The 22068-nt window shown below is 44.1% G+C and overlaps 1 protein-coding gene across 2 annotated transcripts in view; it reads left to right on the top strand.

Annotated features, from left to right (window-relative positions):
* The window catches only part of LOC144987243 (uncharacterized), a 281445-nt gene that overhangs the window by 1993 nt on the left and 257384 nt on the right, over nt 1-22068 (top strand). The window contains exon 2 of one of the 2 annotated variants that reach the window (XM_078936396.1): nt 11078-16195. The exons of the other annotated variant lie outside the window; for it this stretch is intronic. Coding sequence (XP_078792522.1) covers nt 11078-12858 — 1781 coding nt within the window. The 3' untranslated portion in view covers nt 12859-16195. Of the gene's footprint in view, nt 1-11077; nt 16196-22068 lie in introns of those variants that run through there. 2 annotated transcript variants of the gene reach the window in all.

The following is a 22068-nucleotide window of genomic DNA, read 5'->3' as shown; positions in this document are numbered from 1 at the left end:
CTCTTCAATTTTGTGCGCGGAGCTGAAGAATCAACCAATCACAGTGAAGTATATGACTTTTGGGGGCGGGACTTTGACTGGGCTTGAAAGCACAGTAGAACATTTAAGGCAGGAAACCTGACCGCCCCCTCCCCGGACCAGGAGGAGTTCCTTACTTTACTTTACTTATCTAAATACATGCAGTCAATGCTGAACCTTTCTCTGGGTCGCACAGACCCGGAGGAGGGCTGAGGTTATGGTTATGGTTAGGCGCGCGGCGCCGACCCATCTCCCGGTCCCGCAGGAGGTGGGTCGCTACGGAGAATAGATGTCCCACACCTACATCCGTGACAACTAACGGGGCTCTAACATTAAACATGCGCGAGAGACAACATAATGTACACATTGAAAATACGTGGGGAAAATGCAACGATAGACGTGAGATGAACCAGCGCCGCCCCTGGATCCGCCCCCGGGGGGGTGGTATTTGAAATTATTTTTATTGATCATTCAACTGCGAAAACCATCAGGACACATTTCCCATAATGCATTGTTTTGTAGTCATTGGGCAGCATGCAGTCAGTGCAGTACTAAGTTTCCATCTGCGTTCGCTCAGGTTGGGGCCTTGATCCCGCCTCTTTCTGGTGATATTTTTGTGATGATTGACAGGTGATGTTGGAGCAAAAACAAAATCATACGTCACTCACAAGGTGATCTGCGCAGCGTTTTGTCCACCTGGGTGATCTCAAACACGCTTATTGTGCATCTTGGCTACACATATTTGGTGTTGCCAACATGAATTTCCATCTTTTTTTTATAAAAAATATAGGAGTGGATGACCGGCTGCTCTACAATAACTTGTGACCGGGGGGTTTATATGTGCAAAAAGTCATAAGAAAGAAAATCCAACAGTGGTTACTGAATTTTGTTTCTCCTTTACTAATTTGTGGTTTAAAGAGCAAACATTCAACACAGACTCAGCATTGGGGGCACAAACTCTCTGACTGCTTCATTTTCGATGTCAATAAGTCCAAGTTCAGTCCAGATATACTGACAATCATCTTCATCCACACGGAGGGTCTTAGCTGTTTCGGAGGAAGTGCTGCCAAGTTTCCAGCAGTAAGAAGTAGACAAGAGAAGCCGTGTTCAGAAGAACCATTGATGGAGGTTACAGAACTGTAGAATTTAAGTCTTCTTTTGTGTTTAATAGTTATGATTCAACAGTGTTAACTGAACTGTGTTAGTAGGGACATTTAAATTAGAAAACAGCAGATATAGAAGATTAATTAAACAGAAATGTATTAATGATTTATTTACTTGTTGATTTTTTTATTTACGTATTTTATTTGAATGAGAATTTTATGAGTACATTTTGTACATAAAATGGTTAATAATAGAGTACAGTAATAGTATAGTAAATGTCCTCTCTGACAAAATGGCGGACGGTGAGATAGCAGTGGTGAGTCCAGACCAGACCTCAGCAAAAAACCTAAATCCAAACTACGATCTGGACTCACAGTCTCAAAGTACAGCTTCGGGGATCATTACTGACCTCAAAGAAGACATCTGTCGTCCGAGGGTTGAACTACAACTGAAGGACGCTCTCCTGTCCAAGTTCATGGACGGCTCCTTCGCCCAGTCGGCGGCTAAGCTGCCTCAGTGCTGCACTCCAGCTCCATGGGATCCGTCCACCTGCGCATGCCCTTCTTCAACTTCAACTCCTAAGCAACGATCCCTGGATGAAGAAGTGGTTGTCCGAAGGCCCAGAAGGAGTTCTGATGAGACACGGAAGCCTCCTGTCCTGAGTCTGTCCAACCGCTTCGCTGGTCTGACCACAGATTCTCCCGCTCCTTCCTCAGCAACTACAGCAACACAGACTCCACCAGATTTGGGCTCTCTCTCCGGAGAGACGCCACGGTGATCCCAGAGGAAGAAGGAAAAATCGCGGCATGCAGAAACCCAGTTCGAGCCCCCAGGATTACAACTAAAGGCTCATCAGGATCAGACGAGCGTCTGCAGTTGGATTTCCCCGCGTCCTCGCGGGCTCCAGCATCTTCCTCCCACCGTCAGATCCTGAAGGAAGCCGTCCGCTTCCATTCCAGCAAGGCTCGTGCCTCGCCGCTGCTGACGTCCCCCGGCCGCCGCTGCCGCTGTCGTCATTTGCCTGTCGGCGCTACACCTCAGCCCGCGTCTTTTCCTCCCCTGTTTGCCCCGTCAACAGCGATAATCGGGGATTCTATAATAAGGAAGGTCCGCTTCTTCAACGCGGTCACTCACTGCTTTCCGGGAGCCATGGTTCTGGATATTCTAGAGAAACTCCCAGACCTGCTGCGATATCTCCCTTCCACAGTCAGGAGGCTGATTTTACATGTGGGTTTTAATGACACCTCCTATAGAGATTCTGAAACGACTAAAAAGGCGTTCATCAGACTTTTTAATTTTTTAAACTCCTGCCCATCGACTGCCAGGGCCGCTTCAGTAGGCTGCTGAGTCTGAGCTCCTGGGTCCAGTCTGTTGCCAACCTGAACAAGTTTGTTTATATTGACAATGTTAACCTGTTTTGGAACAGAACTTCATTCTATAAATCTGATGGTATTCACCCCAGTCCACTGGGCAGCAATGTTTTAGCAGCCAACATCAGACACTCTGTCCAGACTTCCCCTGCCCCCATCATGCCCACACCTGTCCAAACCTCCTCTTCATCCGTACAGACATCGGTCTGTGGAAGTGACTGACAAGATTTGGTTTCCTCCCACATCCCCCAACAAACCATCATCACTGCTTTCGTTCCAAGACCTGCTGCCCACCCAGTCTATCCTATTAGGACTATTATTACAGTCAGGTCTTCTGTGAAGGGACATGCGGAGAGAAAAACAAACACTGTCTTCCAGAGGCGCCGGCCAGAGGCGCTGACCACAGTGTGCTCTCCTTTGTCCCCCGCTCTACTCCAGATCCTCTCTGTTCCACTAACTCTACTACAGTCATCCTTGGTCTCCTCAACATCCGCTCGCTCACCAATAAAGGCCAGCTGGTCCAGGACATTCTTGCTGACCGAAAGCTGGAGTTTCTATGCCTCACAGAGACTTGGCAGCAACCTGGGGACTTCACTGCAGTCAATGAGGCAACTCCATCTGGATTTGTGTACACCAGTGAGCCGCGCATATATGCACGAGGTGGTGGTGTCCTGATGATCTATCGTGAGCCCCTGGAAAGTCCTTCCTGTCTCTGTTCCTACTTACTGCTCATTTGAATATACTGCATTACTCCTTTCTGGTCCTGCCCCCCACCATAGTTGCTACAGTCTACCGTCCACCCAAATACAACAAGGATTTTCTAAATGACCTTTCACATCTTCTGACCCATTTCACTTCACAGTCTCAGAACACTGTTACTCTTGGTGATTTTAATTTCCACATAGATAACTGTAATAATCCTCTTATCAAAGACTTCTTATCCTGTTTAGATAGCCTTGGATTGCAGCAATTTATTCATTTTCCCACTCACTGCAAAGAACACACGCTGGACTTAGTGTGCTGCTCTGGACTTACTCCATCTGATTGCAAACCTCACACACTCCCGTTCACTGACCATAAGCTCATCACCTTTAATCTCCTGCTCACCGTATCCAAACTCAAACGTCCACGCATCATATCATTCCATAAGATACAAGCCATCAACACTGCTAGTTTTTCACCTGATATCAACAACCTTCCCAGAGTAAATGGGCGACACAGGGCGACAGTGGCTCAGGTGGTTGAGCGGGTCGTCCAATGACCGCAGGGTTGGCGGTTCGATCCCCGCTCCCACCTGCCAAAATGTTGTTGTGTCCTTGGGCAAGACACTTCACCCTCCTTGCCTCCAGTGTGGCTCCACTGGTGTGTGAATGTGCATGAATGTCCTGGTGATGGTCAGAGGGGCTGTAGGTGCAAACTGGCAGCCACGCCTCTGTCAGTCTGCCCCAGGGCAGCTGTGGCTACAACAGTAGCTACCATCACCAAGTATAAATGAGTGAATGAATAATGGACACAATGTAAGCGCTTTGAGTGACTTGAAAAGCACAGATAAATCCAATCCATTATTATTATTATTATAAATCCTGATGCCACACCTGACGAGCTGGTTTTGCAGCGTAACAATGACTTGCAGTCACTTCTAAATAGTCATGCACTCCTCAAAACAACATCAGTTTCCTTCACCCATGGTTCACACCTGCACTATGTCAGCTCAAAGCTAAAGGCAGACAACTGGAAAGACTTCAAAATAAAACTGGAGTCACAATTCATAAGGACATGTACAAAAACCACATTCTACATACAGAGGATATCTACAATCCATCAGCAGCTCACAAGCCAAGCTGCAGTCTCTGGAGTGGACACCTTCACTCCTCCCTCGGTTCTGACAACCTTTTCAAGATTTTCCCTTCCTTCTGTCCAAACCATTTCTGACCTCATCACCAAGTCTAAACCTTCCACCTGTCAACTGGATCCTATTCCTACAGCTCTTGTTAAATTCTTTCTCCTTTCTCTTCTCCCATCAGTAACCAACATTATTCACTCCTCTCTCATGTCTGGTATTGTAGCACTTCTGTATCGTTTCGGTACATAACCTGAAGTGTATTTTTACTGCTTTCCTTTCATAGACATTTATTTAACTGGACGGATCAACTCTAATGTCACCCATAGACCTCTACAGGCTGTTACCTAAATTGTCAGCTGACATTGAACTCTGCCATACTGGATTAAGTAGTTTTTTTACCCTCTTGTTTTTGTTCACACCCGCGGTTTAATAAATGTTAATAAATAAACAAGTAAAAAGTTTTTTTTGTCTAATGTTAATGAAGCTGTTGGCCTATGACCACATATGTTGTTGTGATTGCATTGTAAGAGCTTTTCTGTTTTTCCCCTTAGTTGAGTTGAACATAACTGTTGTTAACTTCCTAAAACTCAAACCAATCTGTGGAATATGTATCTATTTGCCTCTCATCTCCTGTCTTTAGAAGGTCCGGTAATGTGTTGCTGATGAGGCCAATTACTGTTTTGTCACCTGCAAGCTTAAGGATGTTCTTAGGTCCATGCATGGGTTTGCAGTTGTGATTGATTGGGGTTAGAAGATGCTGGGCAGAGGGAGCTGGTGTTGAGTTAGCCTTGGCTTAGCTCTGAGACCTCACGCCATCTTCACCCACGCACAGCTGGCAAACAGTTGTTTTTGTTTTTTTTTCGACAAAGCAAACGTTGTCAACATAACTCACTGGAAATCCAAAATACTTCCACACCAGCGTCTTCCGTGAAAGGGGAGGGGATTAAAGTTCTGTTGATGGGTCTCTTGCATCTGCAGGTGCCATGCTATCTTTTGAGCGGCTGTTAGAGGAGGTTGACTCGCAGCACTTCAACACAAGTGTTTTTTTACGCTTGGCAAGTAACCGGACGCAACATGGGGGCATGGTAGCATCGACGATTCCATTTTTTAATCCGAAGTTCGAGACTGTGACTTAATTTCGATCGATTTTGATTTAAAGTCAAAATCGTGACACCCCTAGTACACTGATAATTCAGACGTACTATGCAACATGTCCTACTTGCCAGAAAACTGCCATCACACATAAGTAAGACAGAGCATTACTGCACCCACTTCCTATCATTTCCACACTGTTCAGGAGAATAGCCATGGACATTGTTGGACCTTTATCTGAGAGCAGCAGTGGTCACGAGTAGGGATGGGTACCGTGCCCCAGTATTGAGCGAGCCCCGGGGCAACATTCTTCAAGACTGCAGTATCGTTAAGATCTGACCTTAACGGTTCTGCTATCTGTACCGGAGAAGTCGCTTTTTTTGTGTCCCACAAGATATAAACGTTATCTGCCATAATTAACTCAACAAGTCAGTCAATTTTCCTTTAATTAATGATTATATTAATCTTGCTATTCTCTCTGAAGAAGAGAGGTCTGTCTGACTATTTGTGTGCACGGGGAGCAGGGCTGTTGTTCAAACAGTACATGGCATGCGCGCAAAGGAATGCTACCAAAGTTATAGGATGGAAGAAAGAGCTAATGGTCCGAAATACGGCGGCTCTCTGTGTTTTTGTAAAATAACCACCATGTTCTCACAGGGTCGTGGTGCCTTTAACACTGTCAGGTAGTACCGAGCAGGTAGAAAGAAGAAAGCAGCATAAGCACATGGAGGGAGCGTGTCTGTGAATGCCGGCAGAGTCAGTGGCGATAGTGGCGATCTCGCAGTGAGTGCCCAAAAAAATAGAAAATCCTTTTATCCCCCTAGACTAAGACCACCCATTTCCGCGTAAAATGAGTTAAATTTGCGTCAGGGCGCCCCCACTATCCTGTCACCTTGCTGCTACAATGACCATATGATGCGGGAGACAGGCGGGGGCGGGGCTTGGACTCATCCGCTTATGATTCCAGACCCGCAATAAACTAACAGCTGCTTCCTATTAAAACATAGTTGTCATCCATAAAATTAATATAATGTATTGGGTTTTCTGGATTTAAAGACAAAGGAGTCTGCATGAAAGTGAATTTGTTTCCATCATCTCACTCATCTTAACTCTGTGTGTTTGACAGACAGAAAAGTCTATTCAATGTTATGGAAAATGGACAAAAGATCAAAGGAAACATCACTCTCATAAAGAATACAAATAATTAAATATCTTGACAGCATTTTTAATCAATACAAGTATTGCCAAATTAACTATCACTATATATCGGCAAAAGCCTTTTTTCTAACACCCCTAGTGTAGCGGCTCCCTGTGCTTTCATCTCAGTGGGAAACTGATCCAAATGGCTCTTAGAGAGGTTCAGGTTGCCGACTCTGGTCTAGCACATCAACGTTGCATTCCATGTTTTTATTGGAACATTGTCATGTATAAAGTAAGTGTAAAGTGAAAAAACAATGCTGTTGCATAATGAGGAAATAAAACCATTTGTTCTTAATTTGTTATTTTTTTTTCATCCTCAAAGAGTATCGATAAGAGTACCGTTAAAATGCCGGATCGATAAGCATTATCAATAAGACTAGTAGTACCGTTAAAACTTTAACAATACCCATCCCTAGTCACGAGTAAATCCTGCTGTGATTATGCTACACGGTTCCTAGAAGCTTTTCCCCTGCACACCATTACAGCTCCTGCAGTCATGAGAGCGTTAATTCAGTTTTTCTCCAGGGTAGGAATACCTGATGAAATTCTGAAAGACCTGGGAACCAACTTCACCTCCCGGTTGATGAAACTTTTCCAACAGCAGCTTGGCATCACTGCCATCAAGGCGACTGTATGTGAGAACTGTTGGCGCCTCGCGGTTCATCCATTTTATGCATCAGCAGCCTGATTCCTCGTGATCCTTCCGGTTTTTTGTTTTTGCACTTGGCTGACCAGGCCATCTCCATGATTAATTCCAACAGACACAGACGCAATGCCTGGCTGGGGGAGGCTAATATTGCTGATGTTCTCACTGTTTGGCCTCACCATCCCTCCCAGTGGCATCTTTTGGCTTTAGGTGGCACTCAAAGTGTTTTGTATCAGTTTAGTTTTCGGCTGTCATATCAGTCATGTTTTCGACTACATTTGTCAGACTCTGCTGGGTTGGTGTAATCCTATGGGCTCCCCTTTGTTTTGCATCTTCTTGATGGGCCTCCGTGTTCCTGTTGTTCTGGATGTTTTTGGTCTCTAATTCTCGATGCTTTGAGTGGTTTTGTTATGACGATGACTGTTTGGATCTTTGGTCTCCCTCCACTTGTTTTCTGATAGTCAATCCTCTCCCGTCATAATTCCGCTGAGACTTTGAGGGCTGCGTCACTTCTCACGGTTTGCGCTGCTGCGCTGTGTCCTGCGCGTCTGTTCCTCATCCAGTAATTATGAAAAAGAAAGTTTTTACGTGTCTGCTGCAGCTAATCATATATCGGCGTGAGATGGATAATGCACTGTAGGCGGGGGGGGGCTTCTGCCCTGCATTAAAGATGTGTTCTATAAAATGTTCTGTGGCTGACCATCCAAAAAAGGAATTCTTATGCAAACTCTTTTGTAATGTTATGTAAACTCTTAAATAAGGTTCTATAGCTAACACCAAAAAAGGAGAATATCGTGACATGTTTATGGTGTTTGTATGACTGGCCCCCAGAAGGAATGTTTAATATAAAGTTTCTCTCCGTAAAAGGGAGTGCTCTGTAGAAGGCATTCTGACATGTTTATGATTAGCCTACATCCAGGGTGAGCTTGCGGGGAGGGACTGGCCATTCATCCCTGCGGGCTGACCTTTGCATCAAAGAATATATAAGATAGGTAATCGTAATTTGACTCAGAGTCTCCTCGGGGTTACGTAAGAACGCCCAGCCGGAGTTTGTTTCAAGCCACTCTATCGGGACTGTTGCCTCTCCAGTCCGTGTGTCACGGTAGGGGCAAATGAATCTTTTCTGTTGAAACTGCATGGCTTAAACTCCTGTGTTATGTTGTATGACTGTTTTGAAGCGGGGAATAAAAAGACACATTTTATTCTGGCTTGCAGTCTTTGAGTCATTTGTTTCTGCTCAGTGCCCACCTCCCTCGAACCTGCCAAAAATTATTTCATAAAACACGGCGTTACCTTTTCACCAGTACAGAGTTCCCTCGTTTATTGCAGGAGTTTCGTTCTAAAAATAACCATGATCGCTGAAATCCAAGGAGTCTGATTCCAGAAGTTTATGGCAGTAAAAGTCCTCACTGCCTAAATACACTTTTCTCAGACATACACGAACATTTTTTTCCTTTTCTCTTGTTTGAAATCTCAAACTTTTATGGATCTGATGGATCAAAGATTTCTGTAGATCTTAAGAGCTCCGCGTTTCTGTACAGTAACACGGCACGGACTGAGGAGATTGATTGACGTGGTCTCCAGCCAACCAAGACAGAGAGCAGGGTGCTGTATAAAAAAAGCGGCATAATTGATCTTAAAGAATGAGCTAAACTGGTAAAGATGAACTGCGTCGTAGAAAGGGAAGACTGTCTTCTGTTATGTTTGACAGAGATTTTAGAGGGTTTCAGGTTGGAGCGCAGACTGCAGAAGGGGGGGATAAAATCTCACGTCTTGATCATGTGGGCAGATAAAAAAAAAAAACACGGGTCTCTGATATTGTTCAGTGGGCCTTACCAAACATGGAGGCGGGGTGGATCCAGATCGCGGGTCATAGTTTGCCCACCCCTTAACTAGTGTGAAATATTTCATTCAAACGCAAAATATTAGTGCAAAGGTGAGCTAACACCCGTGCTCAAGTGAGTGTTTATGTTCCTCTAAAAATCTATAATGGAAGGTGAAAAGAAGGAGGGAGAGTGCCCTGCCATCCCTACACCAAGACCCCTGGCACAGCAGCTGTGGCAACCAGAGCTCCCCAGAGCCCGCACGGCAGAAGATGGAGAGCAACCGCCCCCCAGGCGATTGCATCCGCCACCCAGGCCAGGGCCAGCAGGACCACCCACGGAGCCCCCAAAGCCAGAGAGCAGGGAGGCATGGGGGGGGGGGGGGGGGGGGTGCAGAGAGTGCAGCTCCAGCTCAACCAGGAGAGCAGCCCCCCGCCACGCAGTGAGGACCCAACGCAGGGCCCCGCCCCAGAAGAGTGCCCACAGCCCCAGACGAGCATGTCATCATCACCCCAAGAGTTCTGGGCATCCCCCTGCCCGAACCCCAGGTACGAGCCAGGGCCCCCCAAGGGAGACGGACCCAACGCAGGGCCCCGCCCCAGAAGAGTGCCCACAGCCCCAGACGAGCATGTCATCATCACCCCAAGAGTTCTGGGCATCCCCCTGCCCGAACCCCAGGTACGAGCCAGGGCCCCCCAAGGGAGACCCGCCCCATGCTCCATGCAGCCACCCACCCGGCCCACGGTTGGCCCATGAAGGAGCGAGGCAAGGGGCCAGCTGCCCCCGCCCAGGAGGAAGACATCCAGGAGAAGAGGGGGTCAACACTAGGGGTGTTGTAAACATGGCTCGTCCACATTTGGAAATTTGGCGAGGCCCAACGCTTGGGGGCAAGGACCAGAACCCACAACACAGGGATGCGGACACCCCCCCGGCTCAGCTGTGATGTGATCCCTTGCCCTGAGCTTTCTTGGCCTTCCTCTTGAGATTCCTCTTGGCCTTAAAGGGTGTGTGTACTAAAGGGGGTGCAGTCAAAATTGGCGGGTAGGGCACTGAGGGGACGTCTCCTGATTACTCACAGTGATGTCCCATCACCCTCCCCACCAAGGGCCCTAAATGTCTACAGTGCAGTTACAATTGGCAGGTAGGGCCTTAAAGGACATCTGCTGCTTGATGGCAGTGATGTCCAAGCACCCTCCTTACTAAGGGCCCTACATGTCTACGGTGCAAATAGAACCGAGAGGGGGGGGGGGGCTATTACATACGGCAACCACGGTAGGGGGACCACTGCCAAGTAGATCCTCCCCCAAGGTGCAAGGCAGGCCCCCCCCCCATCACCCTGATAAGAGATTATATAAGGAAGAGAGTAAGTTGGGGATAGTTGGTAGACTCCCCCACCCCCAAAAGCATAGCACCCAGGGCCCCATCCCACCAGGCGCCGACCCCCCAGGCCCGCCACCACCCACCCCAAGAGGAGCCAGAAAGCGCGCCCCACACACACACACACACACACAATCCCCCCCGGAGCAAGTCCAGGTTCCAGCCCCTGGGAGAACTCAGGTCAGGCCTCGACAGGACCGAGACAGCCACAACCAGCCGGTCAACGGAGACACCGACCTGTCAAACCTCCAAGGTCCCTTACCGACCCTCTACCCTCTACCTCCTTCAGAAGTCCCCCTTGGACAGGGCCAACAAAGCCCCCCCAGCCCCCGCAGACCTGGTGGATGTCACCCAGAGCAATCACGGGCCCCAAGAGGGTTGCCCAGCCCCATCCCAGAGCCAGGGAAGGAGTGATCCCAGCCCCAGGTGCAGATGGGCAGCCCATCCAGCGCCCCTGGAATGAACAGTTTTTCATATTTTATATTTAAAGATTTAAACTATTAGGTTTCTGACTGAGCAGATTTTGACTTACATTGGTGTTTGTCAATACACAAACTAGTTTAAAAGTATAAAAGGGCTTTTTCTTGTGTTTGTATTCCTGCAGTTCTCCCCCAGCATTGGATGACTGAAGAGGAAGATCTCTGCAACCAGCAGAGGAACTTAAGAGTGCAACAGAAGGTACCAGAACCTGCTCAAAGTGAAGAACAACAGAAGGAACCAGATCCTTCACTGATTAAAGAGGAACCAGGGAAAGTCTTCATCAGTCAGGATGAAGATCAGCTTGATCTGAACCAGGAGACTGATATCTTGATGGAGATTCCTACTTATGAGGAAAATGAGAACAATAAAGCAGATCTAAAAAATCAGCAAAAGAACTTCAGAGTGGATCATGAGGAACCAGAACCTCCACAAACCGAAGAGGAACAAGGGGAGCAACAACTTCAACAGATTAAAGAGGAACCAGAACCACCACAGATTAAAGAAGAGCCAGGGGAACTCTGCATCAGTCAGGATGAAGATCAGCTTGATCTGAAGCAGGAGACTGATGCCTTGATGGAGATTCCTACTTATGAGGACAATGACAACATTGAAGCAGATCTAAACAATCAGCAGAGCTTTAATGTAACTAATAATCAGGATGAAGAAGGAAACCAACAAGAAGAATCAACATCAACTACAGATGAAGAGACAGAATCAACATCAACTACAAATGAAGAGACAGACCCGAAGAACAGAGATCAGAGGAAGAGAAGAGACAGAAGTCATGTCCAAAATGGGTATGATGAAAGATATTGTGCATGTAAAAAATGTGGTAAAAGGTTTAGTGGGCAGTCTCAGTTGAAATTTCACATGAAAACTCATACAGGAAAGAAAACATTTTCTTGTAAAAACTGTGAAAAAAGTTTTAGTTATAAATCTAATCTCAAAAAACACAGGACAACTCATACAGGCAAAAAGCCCTTTATGTGTAAAGAATGTGATTCAAGTTTTAGTCAAATGTCTAGTCTAAAAACACACATGAGCATGCACACAGGAAAAAGGCTTTTTTCATGCGAAGAATGTGATTCAAGTTTTCGTCATGTGGCTAGTCTTAAAATACACATGAGAACACACACAGGGGAGAAGCCTTTTTCTTGTAAAGTATGTACAAAAAGTTTTGGTCAAATATCTCATCTCAAAGCACACATGAGAACTCACACAGGAGAAAAGCCTTTTTTTTGTAAAGAATGTGATAAAAGTTTTAGTGAAAAATCAAAACTTAAAATACACATGAGAACACACACAGGGGAGAAGCCTTTTTCTTGTAAAGTATGTACAAAAAGTTTTGGTCAAATATCTCATCTCAAAGCACACATGAGAACTCACACAGGAGAAAAGCCTTTTTCTTGTAAAGGATGTGATACAAGTTTTAGTCGTATAGATCATCTCAAAACACACATGAGAACTCACACAGGAGAAAAACCTTTTACTTGTAAAGAATGTGATACAAGTTTTCGTCATGTGGCTAGTCTTAAAATACACATGAGAACTCACACAGGAGAAAAACCTTTTACTTGTAAAGAATGTGATACAAGTTTTCGTCATGTGGCTAGTCTTAAAATACACATGAGAACTCACACAGGAGAAAAACCTTTTACTTGTAAAGAATGTGATACAAGTTTTAGTCATGTGGCTAGTCTTAAAATACACATGAGAACTCACACAGGAGAAAAGCCTTTTACTTGTAAAGAATGTGATACAAGTTTTAGTCACAGATCTAATCTCAAAACACACATGAGAACTCACACAGGAGAAAAGCCTTTCCCTTGCAAGAAATGTGATGCCAGTTTTAGTCGAATATCTATTCTAAATACACACATGAAAACTCATATAAGTGAGAGATAGTTTTTATGGCTGATAAATGGCGGTCATAAATGCCATTTAGTAAAATACATTAGAAAACACAGTTGAGAAGCTTTTCTTTGGTAACAAAAAAAAATAGATAAAGGATTTATAGAAAAATCTCAACTTCAAAAACAGAAAAACTTAGAGCAGAAAACTTGTACAGTATATGGGAAAATATTGTGAAAATGCCATTTAATCTTTTTTTCGTTTTTAGAAGAAAGAACTTTTTTTTTTATATACTTAAAAGGAAATGTTGGAATATTTCAAGCCTTAGTTTAATTTAGTGAATTTATTGTATAGGTTTAAATAAAACAATGTTCTTTGTCCGGGAAAAAAAAGAACATTATAACAAATGTTTATGTCAAAAACATTTAGTGATCATGTTTAACCCTTGTGCTATCTTAGGCATTTTGCCGTTGGGATTTGGGTCATCTAGACCCACTAGACAGTGCGCTGAACCATTTTTCTTCAATGATTTGTGATCTTCACTGGTGTCCATTGATTACATGAAATCTTTCCACCTTTATCCACCTTTGTCATGATAGGGAGAACACGTCAATGTAAGGGTGGGGTCATAGGATAGCACAGGCAAAAAATCTTTTTCAATGACTATGATGTTACTGTTTGATCAACCAGTAAAGTTCCCTGAGCTGAATCCAATGAATAAAATCTATGATCTGTTAACAAGAGGAAACACCAGGTCTAATGATAAAGACGACTTGAAGTCTGCTGTTAAATCAGCCTAAGCTTTCATTACATGTGCACCCCCCCAATCTGGTGGCCTCAATGACACAGAGCATTGATGTAGTAATTCAGTTCAAAGGAGGCATTGACTACATTTTGTCCTGCCATTGTTTTTTATTATTTTAGACAAAATTTATTTAGTTGACCATTGTTGTAGTTTCTGCTAAGACAATGTTTATGTTGTCAAAGTGTGTACATTATTATGAGAAATGTTTTGTAAACGTCTTTGATTTTTTGTCATATTTTCATTGTTGTTTTAGGCTAAAAGAATGGACTTCAGTTTTTAATTTGTCAAGGCATGTGAGCTAGTAACCATTGAGTGAAAACAGATTTTCTTTTAAATCCACTGACTAATGGAATCACCATGAATCAGCAAATTCTGCAGCTCAGAAAAGCGGCTTCAATATGCAATGTTTTAAAACAAGTGTTGCAGAACTTTTAGGATGGAAAAACTGTGGAGAACATTTTCATGTGAATCATGTTCTAAGGTGTTTGTTCCCTTTTGGGGTCATGAAGGCAGGGGACATCCTGCATCCAGTCTGTCACAGGACCCATGCACTCTCACATTCACATCTAGGGACAATTTAGACCAACCAATCGATCTATGCAGCATGTTTTGGGATGGAAGCTGGAGTCCCCAGAGGAAACCTACACATGCACAGGGACAAACATGCAAACTCTACTGTTGTCAGATCCTCCAACCAGGGGGGTATTCCAGAAAGCATGTTTAAACTAGCCTGACTTTAAGCCTGAACTCTGGCTGAAATCCGCCTGAACTTGCTTACTCTGGGTATGTCAGTTCCAAAAGACCAGATATGAGTTGGCGTAATTACGCTCGACTTGGTAACCCTGGGTTAACGCACGGTACATAAAGACATTCTCAATAGATCGCCGATTTCTGGAGTCACCATGGAAACGCATGGAGAAAAAAAAAAAAGAAAGCGCGACACTTGAGACGGAAGTGAGACGGAGTCTGAGATTTTAATGACGGCGGATAGAAATTATAAGTCCATCAAAAAAGTAACACAGCTGAAAAATAATTTAAATAATTTAGTTAAATTTATTCAAACTCAAATGTTAATACAACTCAAATTTACGTATTTATCTAACTAAATGTCACATTACTTCATTAATCTTTTTTCCATCTTAATTACTTATATTTCTTGAACTTTCATATGTCTAAGTTTGAGCCGGCAGATATGCCCCTTTTTTATAACACTAAAAAGAACGGAAAAAAATGCACGGAGTGCAAAAATTCATCACAGAATACTCCATAAACACCATACCACGTTTGGGTAGTAGGTGTGCTATATAAACTCATCACCCTCTCTTGTACTCTCACTTACGGTGCAGAGACGTAAGCATAGTAGGACAAAATAGCTCGGCAAAACACGGTGAAACAAAGTAAAACAGCTATACAACTAAACACATTTTGTAAAAAACCCACACTTAAACCCAAATCCGTCCAGACAGGCAAAGGAAATGATATCCCAGAATCCCTTGCGGTGCCGATCTAGCAGCAGCATCAAAGTTACACCTACTTAATTGAATTAATTTGAACGAAAGGAAAATAATTGTCTGAAAACTACGTGTTATTTTTAAGGTGACCTATCAAAAAAATGATTTATCTTAACTGAAGCAATTAATTAAGTTAGATCAAAGTAAAAAAGTTTATCTTTCCAACATCCATACTTGGTCTTATCACCCTCTCATGGTGGAAAAAGTATTATCTGAGCTTTTTCATCCACTAAATCATCTTCAAATGGACACGACATGCTGCTTCACCTCTCTGAAAACAAACTAACCTTCAACTAAACCTGCTCCGGACCAGGTTATGTTCAGAGCATGAGTTGCCATGGTGACTTGACCTACCCTGAAACATACCTCCATTTCTGGAACCGAAAGCTGAGGTTATCAACTTCCTTAGCCTCAAACTTATCGTGGGAGCTAGCATAACCTGCTTTCTGGAATACCCCCCAGGACTTGAACCGAGGTCCTTCTTGCTTTGAGGCAAGAGTGCTAACCACTGCACCACCGTGCAACCCGACAGCAATTATGTTTATTTTTTTTTTGTTTATGTTACTGCTGAACTTAACCAGAATGTTGATGGAAACTTGTTTGAAGTAACAAACCCCATTTTTTTCTTTCTGTATAAATCTTTGTGTTTGTATCACTTTTGTTGATTTTGATCTTCGGTTCTAAATGATGCTGATTTAATAAATATAATTTAAACTTTTTTAAACATCCTGTAAAAATACACATATATAGTAACTGTACAAACATATTCTATTAAAAACCAAGAATCGTGGTTCGATCTGTGAGCCGTTGAGCTCGATTCATGAATTGAATCGGATCGCCACCTAAGGAACGATCCACAGTCTTAGTAGAACCGCATCTCTACCGTTTAGTGAGGAAAAGATTTTCCTAAAAATGTATTCAGGAAGATTTGGATAAAGAACCAGACTGGTGTTTGTGTCTGGTGTTCTTGTGATTCATGTTTTCTAGTAAACATTAGAACTGTTCCTCTGTTCTTTTTGGTTCTCAGTGTTCTGTTCCAATCTTACTGTGAATAATAAAGTGGATGTGAACATCAGTCAGAAGTGTGGAGTCTTTCCCACAGTGTGGGTTTCTGCTGTTTGTTGCTTCTCTGCTGGTTCCAAAGCTGGACTCTGTTCCAAAAAAGTTCAAGGGTAAATTAATTAATGTTCTACACTATTGGTTCCAAATTTGCATGGAACTTTAAATATGAAGGACTGCATTCACTGTGAAACAATTATTTATTCAAAGACGTGAGCATAAAATGACTTTTAAGGAGAATAAATGTTTAAACTTTTAGACTAAATGGAGACTGAAGCATTTTCCTTTTTAATATCTGTGAAAAATATCACATTTATCTAAAAATCAGAATCACACTTTAGAACAACTGTTTGTCCTGTTTTTATTGGACTAATGTTCATCTGCTGAGCAGAAATATCTAATGTTGAAGTGAACTGTTTACTTTTTTTCACGAGTTTCTTCATAAAACCCAATTTGTGTGCAGTAAAGACAGCCGTTATAAAGCCTTATATATCTTATAACAGGTTCAATAGTATAAAATGTAACCAGTGTGTTTGTGACTGAAAGATAGAATGAGAGAAACACCTCTGCTGTTTGGACACTTTGACCAGCAGAGGGCAGCAGAACTTTCAGCAACTCTGGATCTGATCCCACAAAAACAATCCATGGATGATCAGATTTCAGAAGATTTGAAGGATCAAAGACAAAGATGTTCTGAAGAGAAGATGTGAGAAGAAAGTCCAGAATGAATCCACTCTGACTTCTCCTCATGTCTCTGAAGCTTGTGTCTTCATGTCTTCACCTCAGAGTTTCTTCTGGATTCCATGTGGATCAATAATATTGATCATGTTCTGTTGTCATTTTCCATCAGAACTTCAGGCTTTTCTCTGCTGATGATCTCTGAGCTGAACTTCTTGGAGGAATTCCTGAATCTGGGATTTGGAGCAAACAGTCAGAACAAAGGAGGTTTCCATTTCTTCTAAGCTCTGCCAGAAGAAAAGAGCTGAAGCTTGAAGCTGAAGCAGCATTTGCTCAGAGAATCTGTCCTCCAGACCAACAAGTCCCACCACAGCCTTGAAGACGTTTCCAGAAGCAGCAGCAGACTGTGTTCCCATGACGATGCTGAAGTCAGCTGTTGCTCTGCAGGAGAAAGTCTGCAGCTCCTCAGTCAGGAAGCTCTTTCAAGCTTGTGCACATCTGTCAGTGCAGCAGCAGAAAGCCTGTTTCCCTGCAGGAAGTCTGAGACTTTTCAAAGTAAGAGCCTCATGTTGGCAGAGATGGGTTGGATTTTTTGATGCTCCAGTGTCTTTTGGATTCAGGATGAGTTCATGCAGATCTAGAAATCCCACCATGATGATCATCCTTGAGGAATTTCAAAATAAAAGACTTACAAACACCACAATCACTGCTGGATGATAAATACATTTACTCTTTATTTTCTGTCAATATATCATATTTATCAATAAATCCCTGATTGTAAATGATGGATCTAAAGTTGAAAAGAAGTCAAAGTGCTGACTCAGCACAGATCAAAGGAGACACAGATGATTTCCTGGAATGAAGAAAACCTCAAACATCATGATGTGATCTGGAACTGAGCTGTTCTTCAGAAGATCCTCCCAAACATGGAAACTGTTGCTGCAACACGTGAAGGTTTGGTTCTGTTGCTAGTGAGATCTGATGGATCAGAACCAGACTTCTGTCAGCTGGAACTGGGGCTTCTTCCAGACCATGTGACCTCATGGACAAAGTTCCAACATGGTTTCAATGAAATGTGGAGGTTTTCCAGGAAATGTTGCTGCAGTTCCTCCGTCTCATCAAATGAGAGATTTCTCTGCAGTAAAGAAGAAAATCTTCCAGAACAGCTTCAAGCTGCAGAAAAACTGTTTCCATCATTCTGAGGACATTTCTTTAGGCTTCCCCGTGAACCGCAAATACCTTAGATATTTTACTTTTTGAACATATTTTTCTGATTTATTTAAAGAAAATTGCATCAAAGTAATTTCTACGTCTGAACATGTCACCAGCCCTGGAGCTTTGGACCAAACCCTGTGATGGATGAACAACATCTCCAGGCTGTTTCCAGGATCACTGTTTCATCTGAAGAAGCTCCAGGCTGAAAGCTGCAACAGCTGCAAACATCAGCTGTAATTGCAGTGGAGTTTATTAGCTACACTTGCAATACTAACTAGTCAGATATTGGATGGATTGAATGAGTTGGGGGTGTCAGTTGGGGGCTGAGTTTAGGAAAGAAATAGCTCTGGAAAAAACAAGGTTCCTCAGTTTGCTAGTCCTTGGCTTGGGAACCTGAGGTATCTACCTGAAGGCAGAACACAGAACTTAGAGTATTGTGTGCCCGTGGCAGGTAGCATTTTTTGTAGATGATTTGGTAGAGGCTGATAGTGGAGATCCCATACCATACTCTTACACTTTTGGTTAGGATGTTCTTTGTTGTGCAACAGTAGAAGCTTGCCAGAATGGCCTAGGAAAGGTGGTTCCTCTTAAGTGTTCTTAAGAACACTCTGAGCCTGTTGGGTTCAAACAACCTGCAACATCAGAATAACGTCAAAAGGCAAGAAAGAAAACAGACCAAGGTAGCTTTTATGAGGAGAACAAACAGAGAATACAATCTCTCTCCGCTTTGACGCATATTCCTGTCGTCTACTCTTTTATTAAGTTTGTTGGGTATTCCCTAGTTATTTTTTTAATTGCCTGTAACAAAAAATCTGAATTAATTAATTCAATCGATTCTTTGCGCATGCGTAGTTACCATGGACTTCAGAAAGGAGAAAAGTGGCTCTTACAAATGCATTACGCTGACACACTTACCTTACTCATTCTACAACACCTAGAATTCAGGGGTGCTGACACTTTTTGGCGTGTGAGCTACCTTATAAATCGACCATGTCTTGAAGATCTACCTATAAAAATGAATAGATAAATAATATATATATATATATATATATATATATATATATATATACACACACACACGGCTGGGTAGCTCGGTTGGTAAGGTGCAGGACTGTCATGCAGGAAACCCGGGTTCGATTCCCAGGGCGGAACGAACAAGTAATGGAAATGGGGCAATTACCATAACAAAGACGGGCAATTACATCACCCAGTGTATGCCAGCTCAGACGTCGCCCGGCCAAACAAGGTCTGCGTCAGGTGCTGAGGTACCAGAGCACCCTGATGGAAAGTGGGCTACTGGAACAAGACGGAAATGGACTAGATGTGAGAACAAGGTTCTGTGCAAAAGTGTACGCTCAGTGGCAGGGTCAAAACAGCCGAGCAGACCCACCAAGGCTAGAAACTGAACAGTACTGGAAAAGTATATGGGAGTAACAGACAGCACATAACAGCAATGCCCAGTGGCTGGTCTCTCTAAGAAAAGAACATAGCAACCTCCCTGAACAGAATCCAGTAACCATCACAGTGGCAAACATCCAAGAAAGAGTCTCAGGTATGAAGAACTGGACAGCACCGGGCCCTGACATGATACATGCCTACTGGCTAAAGAAGCTTACCGCACTCCACGAGGGCCTGGCAGCACAAATGAACCAGCTGCTAAGAGATGGGACTCACCCCGAATGGCTAACGGAAGGGCAAACGATCCTGATCCCGAAGGATCCCTCAAAGGGTGCAGTCCCATCCAACTACCGGCCAATAACCTGTCTGTCCACAACATGGAAGCTCATGTCAGGCATCATTGCAACCAAGATAAATAGGCACATGGATCAATTCATGAGTAACACACAGAAGGGCATTGGTAGAGACTCCAGAAGAGCCAAACACCAACTCCTGGTCGACAGAACAGTCGCTCAAGACTGCAAGTCACGACACACCAACCTGTGCACAGCCTGGATTGATTACAAGAAGGCCTATGACTCGATGCCACACACATGGATCACTGAATGCTTGGAGCTGTACAACATCAACAGGACTCTAAGAGCCTTCATAGGAAACTCAATGAAGCTGTGGAAAACCACCCTTGAAGCCAATGGGAAGCCACTTGCACAAGTGTCCATCAAATGTGGGATATACCAAGGTGATGCTCTGTCCCCACTGCTGTTCTGCATAGGTCTGAACCCCCTCAGTCAAATAATCAACAAGACTGGCTATGGATACCGACTCAGAAATGGGGCCAACATCAGTCACCTCCTCTACATGGATGACATCAAGCTATATGCTAAGAGGGAGCGTGACATTGACTCCCTGATCCACACCACCAGGATCTACAGTACTGACATTGGGATGTAAGTCGGGCTCGAGAAATGCAGCCGGATGGTGACAAAGAGAGGCAAGGTAGTCCACACAGGGGGGGGGGGTCTCACTCCCAGAAGGAACAATAGCAGACATCGAGGACAGTTACAAGTACCTTGGAATTCCACAGGCAAATGGCAACCTGGAGCAGGCAACAAGGAAAGCTGCAACAGCTAAATACCTCCAACGAGTAAGGCAAGTCCTGAGAAGCCAGCTCAATGGCAAAAATAAGACCCGGGCAATTAACAGCTACGCACTGCCAGTTATCAGATACCCTGCAGGAATAATAAGATGGCCAAAGGAAGAGATACAGACCACGGATGTTAAAACACGAAAGCTCCTCACCATGCATGGAGGGTTCCATCCCAAATCCAGCACCCTGAGACTGTATGCTAGCCGCAAGGAAGGAGGCCGAGGATTAGTGAGCGTAGAAGCCACTATCCAGCATGAAACATCCAAGATCCATGAGTACATCAAGCTCAAGGCCCCAACTGACAGTGTGCTCAGTGAATGTCTCAGGCAATGGAGAACAGAAGATACAGTGCTGGAGGACAGATCCTCATGGGAGGACAAACCCCTGCATGGGATGTACCACCGGACCATAACTGAAGTGGCTGATATCAAGAAGTCCTACCAATGGCTAGAAAGGGCTGGCCTACAGGACAGCACCGAAGCGCTCATCCTGGCAGCCCAGGAACAAGCCCTGAGCACCAGAGCAATAGAGGCTCAGATCTACCACACCAGACAAGACCCAAGGTGTAGGCTGTGCAAATAGGCCCCTGAAACAATCCAGCACATAACTGCAGGGTGTAAGATGCTGGCAGGGAAAGCTTACATGGAGCGCCACAATCAAGTGGCTGGAATAATATACAGGAACATGTGTGCAGAATATGAACTGGAAACCCCAAGGTCAAAATGGGAAACACCTCCGAAGGTGGTAGAGAATGAGAGGGCAAAGATCCTGTGGGACTTCCAGATCCAGACTGATAGGATGGTAATGGCGAACCAACCAGACATTGTAGTGGTGGATAAAGAACAGAGGAAAGCCGTTGTGGTGGATGTGGCAGTGCCAAGCGATGGGAACATCAGGAAGAAGGAACATGAGAAACTGGAGAAATACCAGGGACTCAGAGAAGAACTGGAGAAAGCATGGAAAGTGAAGGTGACAGTGGTGCCTGTGGTAATTGGAGCACTCGGGACAGTAACCCCCAAGCTAGAGGAGTGGCTACAACAGATACCTGGAAAGAACTCAGACCTCTCAGTCCAGAAAAGCGCAGTGCTAGGAACAGCTAAGATACTGCGCAGGACCCTCAAGCTCCCAGGCCTCTGGTAGAGGACCCGAGCTTGGAGGAGAAACCACCCGCGGAGGGTGAGAGGGGCGTTTTTTTTTTTAATATTAGGCCTGCACACTATACCGCAAATTTATCGTTATCGCAATATCAAGCAGTGCAATATCCATATCGCAAAAATGACAATAAATGGTTACCTTAAATGTGCTAAAACAATCCTATGGCAGCTTGAAGCATTTAACAAATCAAATAAATCCATTTATGCATTTGACCAATCGGATGGACCCTTTCCGATGTTGACCAAACAGATGAGCCCTTTTATGTTAGATTTTTGCCTCCTACGTCAATGAGGGTC

Source organism: Oryzias latipes, chromosome 2 (genome assembly GCF_053564925.1).
Source record: "Oryzias latipes strain Hd-rR chromosome 2, Olatipes_Hd-rR_3.1".
Classification (NCBI taxonomy): Eukaryota; Metazoa; Chordata; class Actinopteri; order Beloniformes; family Adrianichthyidae; genus Oryzias; species Oryzias latipes.
This window is presented reverse-complemented; position numbering and strand designations above follow the sequence as displayed.